Here is a 12,491-nt window from a genome sequence, read left to right as displayed (position 1 = left end):
GATGGATGGATGGATGGATGGATGGATGGATGGATGTAAATCCAAAATAGAACGATTGATAGAATAAATAGATAGAACGATTACAGTTTAATTTAATTATGTTCCAGAGAATCATAAAAATGATATAGCTAGCATTTGACAAGGGACAGCTTCCAGAATCTTTCGCAGTTCAGTGCTGGATTCAGCTAAAAACTCCTCAAAGCCGGAACAGCTCCAACCATAATAGAAGAAGCCATGGATCGTGAGCCTCAACCTGAAAGTGTTTTTATTTGTTCAAATTGTTCTATTGCGTGCACAGATTCCAGCGTTAACGGTATGCTTTAGCAAGGACGTAAACAAGGATGTAAACAATGGGAAATGCTGTTTGGCGTTCTACACCTCAAATAACCCAGATATGTGAACGTTTCATATTACGTACACATGCTTATAACCTGAATATATGTGAAAGTCACTAGTCAGGTTTTATAATAGAGAGCAGGCGTGAGGTTTAGCTGTGTCTTCTTCATGTTATGTCTGATTCAGGCTCACACTGATCCGAGTAATAGTTTCACTGACTGACAGAATTAACACAACAGAAGCAAAGCGTATGCTATTAGAGGTGTAGTGCTTCCTGGTGACTTTGTAGCCGATCCGCGAATCACAGCACATTATGTTAGCTGACCAATCAGAGCCACTCTTGTTTTTTATGTTAGCTGAGTAGCAGTATATAATTAAATATATATGAAATAATAACATGATTTTTTTACTAACGAAGCACAGCACACATTGCTTTGGATCTTATAAACACAACCAAGCCTTAAAAATACACGTTGGACCACTCCTTTAAAGTTCTGCCTGTATAAACAATATATTCGGATGCACCGAAACTGAAACTTCTTGATGCACTTGGCCAAAAACCAAAACTGCAAACTTTATTAAAAACATACTTAACCCTCTGGTAGTCTTTGCTCATTTTAGACCAAAAAAGCATTGGTTTTGAAATTTCAAAAATTACAGAATCATTGGAATCTCCTTGACTTTGTTGCCATTTGATATGTGAACACAAAAAAATTGAGGCCATGATTCAAGCATGCTAAAGGGTTGTTAAAAAATAGTCACTCTAGTGGTTGAGATATAGGAAATTAATGGGGGAAAATGCAAAAATACACTCACCAGCCACTTTATTAGCTACACCTTACTAGTACCAGGTTGGAGCCCCTTTTGCCTTCAGAACTGCCTTGATCCTTCGTGGCATGGATTCAACAAGGTACTGGAACTATTCCTCAGAGGTTTTGCTCCAGATTGACATGATAGCATCTTGCAGTTGCTAGCAGCCTGAACCGTTGATACAAGGCAGGATGGATGCAAGCTTTCATGTGTTTGATGGCAAATTCTGACCCTACCATCTGAATGTGGCAGCAGAAATCAAAACTCATCAGACCAGGCAACGTTTCTCCAATCTTCTATTGTCCAATTTTGATGAGCCTGTGTGAATTGTAGCCTCAGTTTCCTGTTCTTAGCTCAGGAGTGGCACCCAGTGTGTTCTTCTGCTGCTGTAGCCCATCTGCCTCAAGGTTGGACATGTTGTGCGTTCAGAGATGCTCTTCTGCAGACCTCGGTAGTAACGAGTGGTTATTTGAGTTACTGTTGTCTTTCTATCAGCTGAACCAGTCTGGCCATTCTCCTCTGAGCTCTGGCATCAACAAGGCATTTGCGCCCACAGAACTGCCGCTCACTGGATATTTTCTCTTTTTCAGACCATTCTCTGTAAACCCTAGAGATGGTTGTGCATGAAAAACCCAATAGATCAGCAGTTTCTGAAATACTCAGACCAGCCCGTCTGGAATCAACAACCATGCCACGTTCAAAGTCACTTAAATCCCCTTTCTTCCCCATTCTGATGCTCGGTTTGAACTGCAGCAGATCGTCTTGACCATGTCTACATGCCTAAATGCATTGAGATCCTGCCGTGTCATTGGCTGATAAGAAATTTGTGTTAACAAGCAGTTGGACAGGTGTACCTAATAAAGTGGCCAGTGAGTGTTTATGAGCATTCAGAAATTATTATTATTATTTTATTTTTTTTTTGCAAAAATACAAATTCACCATTATGCTGAAAAAAGTGCAACGGAAATCTTCATGTAACTACAAAACTTGAAGAAATTCCTGTGAAATCATTCAAACTCAATATTTCTCCAGACAATGTGCCAAAATTTCCAGAAATTTCAAGATTTCCATCACAATTTACAGTATATGACAGGCCAAATGTCAGCATATATAGCTGCAAAGGCGCCATCGGCAGGAATTCATATGCATTTCTATGCCCTCCGATCTCTTTTTACTCCATTCTTTTATTTGAGATGGCAAAGAAAGCCTCCGTGTCCCTACTCTCCAATAACGTACGAATGCAAAACAAGTGCAGTGTTTCTCCATCTCTCTCTCATCTTCCTCCTCGACCCCTCGTGCCCTGATGCCTGCTTCCTGAAGACGCTTAATGGAGATGCAGGAACTCTGTGGCTTTCACACACACATATACAGTACACAGAAGTGCACATATCCGCCCGAGGCTGTCAACATGACCCTCGTCACCCTGTTTGCTTATACCATCTCTCTTTTTTTACTTGCCTTTCCTCTAAACTCGACGCGTCCTGCACATATTACTCTATTCATCTTCCAGCTCCCTCTATTTATATTCTTTTGCGCTCTGTCTCCTCTTCCTGCTTCCTAGACATCTCTCTGATAAATACCCTAGTTATGAATTATATTGTAGTTCTTGTGGCTGAACCAACCGGAGCGCAATAATTCCTCATAGTACAACAATACAATCTGACAAGCCGATAGAGCTCTTAAATAAAAGGAAAGTACAGAAATGGCGCACATACACACACACACACCGTAAATTTCCACTTTTTTCCATCGAGTCGTCTGACTTCATGGGAAACAGTTGAATTGTACAGCTGGGTTGACTTGCTCACGCCCTTGATAACAATACAACAGGCATGAATCCATATTAGTGAAGGTGTGTGTGATTAATGGCCGCCTCAGTTCATGTTTTGCATTAGATCTTTGAACTCGGTCGCTCGTGATGATGCAGACTGGAATCGAGAAGCGCAAAAATGTATACGATTGAATAGTGTGTATTGAAATATTTTGGGGAGTTAGCTCATACGATGAAAAACAAAGTGTTTTCAAGTTTCCGAGATAATGCAAAGAACAAATTCAAAGGTCAGACTTGTTGGTTGGTTGGTTTGTCAATCTGTGGCAGCTGCAAGATTTATAAGTTATAAGTGTTAGATTAAGGTGGTTAGTAAACAAAATTACTAACCACTTCATTTTTATAATTATTAATTCTTAAAATAAAAAATAAATTTAATTTAATTTAATTTAAAAATTAAATTAAATTAATTTTTATAACATTAAAACTCCCACATATTGGAATTTATGAGTGTTTTGTTTTATTAATTTAATTTAATTTAATTTAATTTAATTTTATCTTTATTTTATTTTATTTTATTTTATTTTATTTTATTTTATTTTATTTTATTTTATTTTATTTTTAATTTAATTTAATTTAATTTAATTTAATTTAATTTAATTTAATTTAATTTAATCTTAATTTTATTTAATTTTATTTTAATTTTTAATTTAATTTAATTTAATTTAATTTAATTTTATTTAATTTTATTTTATTTATTTTATTTTATTTTTAATTTTAATTTAATTTAATTTAATTTAATTTAATTTAATTTAATTTAATTTAATTTAATTTAATTTAATTTAATTTAATTTAATTTAATTTAATTTAATTTTATTTTATTTTATTTTATTTTATTTTAATTTATTTTAATTTATTTTATTTTATTTAATTATTAATCCTTATAATAAAATAAAATAAAATTAAATTAATTCAATTTATTTTTTATAATCTTAAAACTCCCACATAATTCAACTGTTTTGTGATTGTTTTAAATGAAGTAATATATATTGTGAGGATATATGAAGTATACATATATATACATATATATATATATATATATATATATATATATATATATATATATATATACATATATATATATATATATATATATATATATATATATATATATATATATATATATATATATATATATATATATATATATATATATATATATATATATATATATATATATATATACATAAATAAAAAAATTTAAAAAATTATATATATATATATATATATATATATATATATATATATATATATATATATATATATATATATATATATATATATATATATATATATATATATATATATACTTCATATATCCTCACTGAATATATTACTTCCTTTAAAACAATCACAAAACAGTTGAATATGTCGGCATGTAAACCTCTATATGAGATAAATAGCCCCTTTATTGCATTGCATCTGTTCAGGACTTGAGTGTAAAATGATGCCAATTGTTCAGCATCTGGCTCAGCGTGACTAATGCAGCCCAATCTAAATCCTGCAAACCAGATTCACTAAAACCCTCGGTCCGAATCCCCGAGCAGAATGTAACGCAGCCAGCCAAAAACAAATAAATAAATTAAAAAACAAGTGAGTGAGTGACTGCTGTTTCTTCTTTCTAAACCAGTTCAGGTGTCACATGACTGACTGTTATTCCACCGACACCCGTCTGCTCCTAAAATAGTCCATCCAGCCTAAAATTACGCTCTACTGCTCTCTTTTACAGTGACCCTGCTGCAAACACATACACAGAAACACACACACACATATATACACGCAGTAAAAGTAGCTCACTGCTTTTTCAGACACTCGCTTCTATAATCAGACACATTCGGGGTTCATTAATACACATCTGAAGCTATTAGTGAATATCTCACAAAACGATATTTATAATTTTACCTTGAATATATCATGAGGGAGCATTTGGAAATTCTCAGTCTTCTGGATTTACTGTATTTATTACAGGTATAGTAAATAGAGTATATTGAGTAAATTGTCACTAGTTCTATACAGGTCTAATAATGTTTGTTCCAAATTTCTTATTTTATTTTTGTTATTGTTGTTTCCACAAAAAATGGTTATAATTAGAGCTGTGTGATACTGGAAACAACTGACATTGTGATTTAGCTCTTCTACAAAATACACTCACCGGCCACTTTATTAGGTACACCTGACCAACTGCTCGTTAACGCAAATTCCTAATCTGTCAATCACATGGCAGCAACTCTTTAGGCATGTAGACATGGTCACGACGATCTGCTGCAGTTCAAACCGAGCATCAGAATGGGGAAGAAAGGTGATTTAAGTGACTTTGAACGTGGCATGGTTGTTGGTCCCAGATGGGCTGGTTGAGTATTTCAGGAACTGCTAATCTAATGGGTTTTTCATGCACAACCATCTCTAGGGTTTAGAGAGAATGGTCCGAAAAGAGAAAATATCCAGTGAGCGGCAGCACACGTCCAACCTTGAGGTGGATGGGCTACAGCAGCAGAAGGCCACACTGTGTGCAACTCCTGTCAGCTAAGAACAGGAAACTGAGGCTACAATTCACACAGGCTCACCAAAATTGGACAATAGAAGATTGGAGAAACGTTGCCTGATCTGATGAGTCTCCATTACTGCTGTGACATATGGATGATAGGGTCAGAATTTGGAATCAACAGCATGAAAGCATGGATCCATCCTGCCTTGTATTAACAGTTCAGGCTGCTGGTGGTGGTGTAATGGTGTGGGGGATATTTTCTTGGCACACTTTGGGCCCATTAGTACCAATTGAGCATCGTGTCAACACCACAGCCTACCTGAGTATTGTTGCTGACCATGTCCATCCCTTTATGACCACACTGTACCCATCTTCTGATGGCTACTTCCAGCAGGATAACCCGCCATGTCATAAAGCATGAATCATCTCAAACTGGTTTCTTGAGTTCACTCTACTCTAAAGGCCTCCACAGTCAGCAGATATCAATCCAATAGAGCACCTTTGGGATGTGGTGGAATGGGAGATTCACATCATGGATGTGCAGCCGACAAATCTGCAGCAACTGCGTGATGCTGTGATGTAAATCTGGAGCAAAATCTCTGAGGAATATTTCCAGTACCGTATTGAATCTATGCCATAAAGGATTAAGGCAGGTCTGAAAGCAAAAAAGGGTCCATTTGATTGTTTGTTTGTTTGTTTGTTCAAAAATGGTCAGAATTACTTTCTGGTTTTTCCTTTGTTGTGATTGATAACATTTCTTACAATTTTTAAATAAACTTTTGTCTTTTAGAGTTTTTATTTATGTTTTTGTTTGTTTGTTTGTTTGTTTGTTTGTTTGTTTGTTTGTTTGTTTGTTTGTTTGTTTGTTTGTTTGTTTGTTTGTTTGCTCAAAAATGGTCAAAAATTTATTAAAATTTTAAATGAACATTTGTCATGTAGAGTATTTGTTTATTATTATTTATTTTTTGTTTCATTTTTGTTTATTTTTCCTAAAATGGGTGTAATAATTTTTTATTCAATTTGTTGTGATTGTTTTTTTAATTAGTCAAAATAACTTTTTTTGTTGTTGTTTCATTTGTTGTTATTGCAAATCAGGGTTATTCCACCAAATATAATTTTATAAATCTTTTCTTAAGTGAAAACATTGGTATTCTGTTGTTGAACATGTCGGTGGAAGAAAAAAAAACTAAATGATGACATTTTTGTTTATAAGAAATCAGCAGTTTATCATCCGCATAAAACAAAAACAAAGTTTTACTCACAGACAGACATATAGAAAGAATTTGTTGTGAAATGTGACCTGGATATTTTAATTTTTTTTATATTGTGTGTATGCATGAACAAATTTCTGAAAGTGCACGCACTGCATGGGCACATTTTTCTGCATGTGTGTGTGTGCGTGCCAACAAGGTTAATGTTCATAACCTTTACATAAAACTAGGGCTGCTCTTTTCCAGCGATGTGCTTTTCGGCAGCTGGTCCACGGCAGCTACGGACCCCACGGGAGCGCATGAATGTGCAGCCACACGTCTGTTCATGACAGTCCAACATGTGTATACAGGCACCAAACAAACCCTATAGCTCACCACTGATTAACACATGCTACACTCCCTGTGGAGGCTTTACCAGCCCAATATACAGACGTGAAAAGGAGAATCTCCGGAGATCACAAATAAGATCACTTTAATATCACAACCACAGATTACAGACAACAATGAGGTTAAACGGAGATCAAATGGAGACAAAGAAAGTTAGAAAAGAGAGAGAGATAGATAGATAGATAGATAGATAGATAGATAGATAGATAGATAGATAGATAGATAGACAGACAGACAGACAGACAGACAGACAGACAGACAGACAGACAGACAGACAGACAGACAGACAGACAGACAGACAGACAGATAGATAGATAGATAGATAGATAGATAGATAGATAGATAGATAGATAGATAGATAGATAGATAGATAGATAGATAGATAGATAGATAGATAGATAGATAGATAGATAGATAGATAGATAGATAGAAAAATAGATATATATATCAAAGGCTGAAATATCAATACTAAATATTCATTTTCAGTAGGAAATGAATGTGAAATACCCTTAGCCACACCCCTTCAACCATTAATTTAATGTGAGTTAAAAATAAGAGCTCAAAAAAAAAAAAAACACCCCCTACTCAATATTCATTTTCGGTAAAAGATAAAAGGAAGAGCACAAAAATAAAAACAAGCCCCCTACTCAATATTAATTTTTAGTAGGAAATACATGACAAATATGTTTAGCCACGCCCCTCAACCATTAGTCTACTGTGAGTTCAAAATAAAACTCCGCCCCTACTCAATATAAATTTTTTGTAAGAAATAAATGGGAAATATGCTTAGCCACGCCCCTTCAACCATTAGTTTTATTCTGATTAAAACATAAGAGCTCAAAAATGAAACCCCGCCCCTACTCAATATTCATATTCGGAAGGAAATAAATGTGAAATATGCTTAGCCACGCCCCTCAACCATTAGTTTACTAAGCAAAATATAAACTGAGAAGTTCAAAAATAAAACCCGCCCCCTACTCAATATTCATTTTCAGTAAAAAATACATTTGAGATATGCTTAGCCACGCCCCTCAACCATTAGTCTACTGTGAGTTCAAAATAAAACTCCACCCCTACTCAATTTAATTTTTTATACAGACAGACAGACAGATAGACAGACAGACAGACAGACAGACAGACAGACAGACAGACAGACAGACAGACAGACAGACAGACAGACAGACAGACAGACAGACAGACAGATAGATAGATAGATAGATAGATAGATAGATAGATAGATAGATAGATAGATAGATAGATAGATAGATAGATAGATAGATAGATAGATAGATAGACAGATGGAAGGATAGATCAACCTCAACCTCAGGGTTTCCATAGCAACTGTATGTCAATTAACCACCCTAACTATGCCCGTCATAGCCCAACCATTAGTTTTCTATGAGGGAATGATGCACAAAAAATACATCAATATATAAAAAATACATCAACATACTGAAATAAAAGTCTCAGCAACTTCCGATGAATGTGGACTTTAAGTACCGATGAAATGAAAGATGTGTGTCATGAATCTGCTAAAGGCCCTGTGAAATCAAATGAAAGTTTTATATGTTAGCATCAGTATGCTAGTCTTAAAAGACATCTATAAACTAATGTGCTCCAAAACAATGACAAAATTCACATTTCACATCATCAAATCTTCTGACCAATCAAATGCTCTCTAGTATAAAGCATGCCCCGCCCACTTCAAGACGCTTCTCCCCTTTGCTTTTCATTTTTATGCACTTGAGCTCAACCACTCTCACTGGCAAAGCTGTGACAAAAACAACACACTATTGGCTGTTTTGTTAAAAAAAAAGGAGGGGCTGCTTTATGCCCCGCCCCTTTCATCAGGTTTCAGATTAAATGACATCATACATCGAACAAACACACACTCAAATCACTTCACAAGACTTTTCAGGTGATCTATAAGCTAGTGTGATTCACAACAATAACACATTCACATTTTGAATATGTATGCATTTAAAACTTCAGCCAAAACGAATACACAATTTTGATGACATCACTCAGCACTTCAGATTTTTTGACCAATCAAATGAAACACCCCGTCTCTACACTGTAAACAGACTGAAACTGGTCATTTGTGCAGATTATTAGTATTTTCTATATGGTGAATGGCACTATATAGAGGATACATTATTCAGATTCAGTGTAAACAATGGACAAACTCACATCCAACATTCAAAACATAGTGTTCACCCAAAAATGTACTTTTTTAGGCCACAAAAGCAGCCATGGAATTAAAATTCTTGCATTGCTCTTTTCTGTACAGTATATGGTAAACAAAATCTGGGCAAAACAACCAATAAAAGTGCTGACATGAGTAAAATCTTTATAGACTGACCCCACTGTGAGTTTAGAGGTTATTTATCGGTTGTTTATGCTTTTGTTGAACTCAAATGTGATGAAACAACAAATATGTGATGTTGAATAGCGTAATTCAAGCAAAAAAACTACATTACCCATGATGCTGTGCAGGAACTCCACCAATTAGAGAGTCACAGAGAGCAAAGTGGGGCGAAATAAATATTTAGCTCCGCCCACTCAAAATATTGAATTATTTGAATATAGTTGTGGATATTTTGCTCTACACTTGAATTCTATTGTTTACACACACACACATCTTCTCTCTAATGTTGTGATTCTTATACTGAAACAGCAGATAAAATAATAACATAATCACACATACTGGAGGTACAAGTAAATATTATTACATTTTTAGTAAAAAAAAATGTTACTAGAATTTTTAAAAGTATAATTAAAATATAAATTTCACAAATTTCCATTAAAAATATAATTTATAATTTATAACTATTTTTAAAATGTATTTATTCATTTTTAAAAATTAACATTGATCAACCCCTTTCATTTTATGGGAAGAAAAACTTGCTATACTGGAATTTATTTTATTTTTATTGTATTTTATTTTTATTTATTTATTTATTATTATTATTATTATTATTATTATTATTAAGTTTATTTATCTATTTAATTTTTAATTTGATTATTTTGTTTTGTTTTGTTTTGTTTTGTTTTGTTTTGTTTTGTTTTGTTTTGTTTTGTTTTGTTTTGTTTTGTTTATTTACTTTTTATTTTTGTGGAGTTGTAAAACAGATAACAAGATTATTACATCACGTTTTATTACAAAATTATTTGACTTTTTCTAATATAAAAACAACGATTTCAATATATTCAATGTGTTATTTATCTTTTTGAAAACATTTTCTTGTAAAACAAAAAAAGAACCATTTTTGAGTGAACTATATCTTTTAGCTTCTTCAATAAATACAACCTTAGTTATAATCACAACATTCCATAAAAAATGTGCTCCTAAATTTTTTTTTTAATTCATTAATTTGTTTTTTTTAATTAACATACATCAACCACTTTCATTTTATGGAAAAAAAAACCCTGCTATCTTTATTTATATTATTAATTAATTAATTAATTTTATTTATTTAATCTTAATTAATTAATTTATTTATTTATTTTTATTTATTTTATTTTATTATAAAAATAAAAAATAACCTGCTATTTTGGAATTTATTTATATTGTTAATTAATTAATTAATTTTATTTATTTAATCTTAATTAATTAATTTATTTTATTTATTTTTATTTTATTAAAAAATAAAAAATAATCTGCTATTTTGGAATTTATTTATATACTGCATTCATTTATTTTATTTTATTTCATCTATTTTAATTAGTTCTTTTATTAATATATTTTTATTTTATTTTATTTTATTTTATTTTATTTTATTTTATTTTATTTTATTTTATTTTATTTTATTTTATTTTATTTTATTTTATTTTATTTTATTTTATTTTATTTTATTTTATTTTATTTTATTTTATTTTATTTTATTTTATTTTATGCAAACAGACCACAAGATTATAGCTCAACTATTGTGACTTGTGCTGCTGTGTGAATTTTCTGTTTCAGCAGTGAAAATTAAACCACACTGAACTGAACTAAACTGAACTTCTACACTGAAAACTGGACTGACAGTTTCTGGACTGCTAGAATTTCCACTAGAACTTCAATGTTCAGCTGCTTTGACACAATCTACATTGTAAAAGCGCTATAGAGATAAAGATGAATTGAACTGAATTGAATATTACTTATACTCAATGTGTTACTCGATGTGAAAATATCAAAAACAAGAGAATAAAGAACCATTTTGGGTGAACTATAGCTTTTAGCTTCTTCTTTAAACACAACACTGGTTACATGTTGCAAATAATTTGCAAAGGAACTAGAAAAACCCACATCTGAAGTTGCTACTAAACTGCATTCAATGCTTAAGACTCTTTTCTGCCTGAAATGGATGAAACAAAAGCGCCATTAGAGAGAGAGATTAAAAGAGACGTACCCCTGGTAGAGTCTTCTGTTCATGCAATGCATTCTGGGCTTTGATGGCAGATTCACGAGCGCAGTAGGTGAGAAACGCACAGCCTGTAAAAAAAGAGAGACTAGAATCAAAAACTGAACTCACACACCTACACAAAACACACTTGCGTTCAGGCACTAGAGATGAATGTTACGCTCATGACATGCTGCCATTTATCACACACACACACACACACACACACACACACACACACACACACACATACACACACACACACACACACACACACACACACACACATACACACACACACACATACACACACACACACACACACACACACACACACACACATTCTGCACAAGCAAACCACAGATGTAGAGTAGAAATGTAAAAGGTTCTGAAGCAAAAAACGAGAGAGGTTTGCATATGTAAATCTCACTGCCAGGATGTTTCAATGACTCAAGTCTGAAAATATCAAATTATATTGCAACTGCTACACACCAAAGGCTTCGTGCAATTAAAAAATGACAATATTTATTTAGCAAGCGCACATTGTTAAGGTTATTGCCATAGACTGTGAAGATTTGGATGTAGTATACGTGACGTCACCCACAGGTTTCTGAAGAGCGCAAATGAAGTTTCAAGAAGGCGTGGCTAACGTCGCCATTTTGTTCGCGCGTCATCGCAGCAACCGGGACTGACCAAAAAAGGGCAAAGAGGTGGAGCGTTAGTAGAGCTACAAACGCCTGCTAGCATTTTGCTAAGCATTTTGCCACGTCTTAGATAGATGGATGGATGGATGAAAGGATGGATGGATGGATGGATGGATCAACTGATAGATAGATAGATAGATAGATAGATAGATAGATAGATAGATAGATAGATAGATAGATAGATAGATAGATAGATAGATAGATAGATAGATAGATAGATAGATAGATAGATAGATAGATAGATAGATAGATAGATAGATAGATAGATAGATAGATAGATAGATAGAAAGACAGATAGATATCAATGGCTGAAATATCAATACTAAATATTCATTTTCAGTAGGA

General features: G+C 33.0%; 1 protein-coding gene across 2 annotated transcripts in view; it reads right to left on the bottom strand.

Moving 5' to 3' along the window:
* Nucleotides 1-12,491, bottom strand: part of LOC130214090 (CUGBP Elav-like family member 5) — a 323,679-nt gene that overhangs the window by 287,253 nt on the left and 23,935 nt on the right. For both annotated transcript variants that reach the window (XM_056445676.1, XM_056445677.1), the window contains one exon: nucleotides 11,452-11,534. In XM_056445676.1, the coding sequence (XP_056301651.1) occupies nucleotides 11,452-11,534 (83 nt within the window). The remainder of the gene's footprint in view (nucleotides 1-11,451; nucleotides 11,535-12,491) is intronic.

Source organism: Danio aesculapii, chromosome 2, assembly GCF_903798145.1.
Source record: "Danio aesculapii chromosome 2, fDanAes4.1, whole genome shotgun sequence".
Classification (NCBI taxonomy): domain Eukaryota; kingdom Metazoa; phylum Chordata; class Actinopteri; order Cypriniformes; family Danionidae; genus Danio; species Danio aesculapii.
The sequence above is the reverse complement of the archived record's forward strand: the minus strand, read 5'-3'. Positions and strand labels throughout refer to the sequence as shown.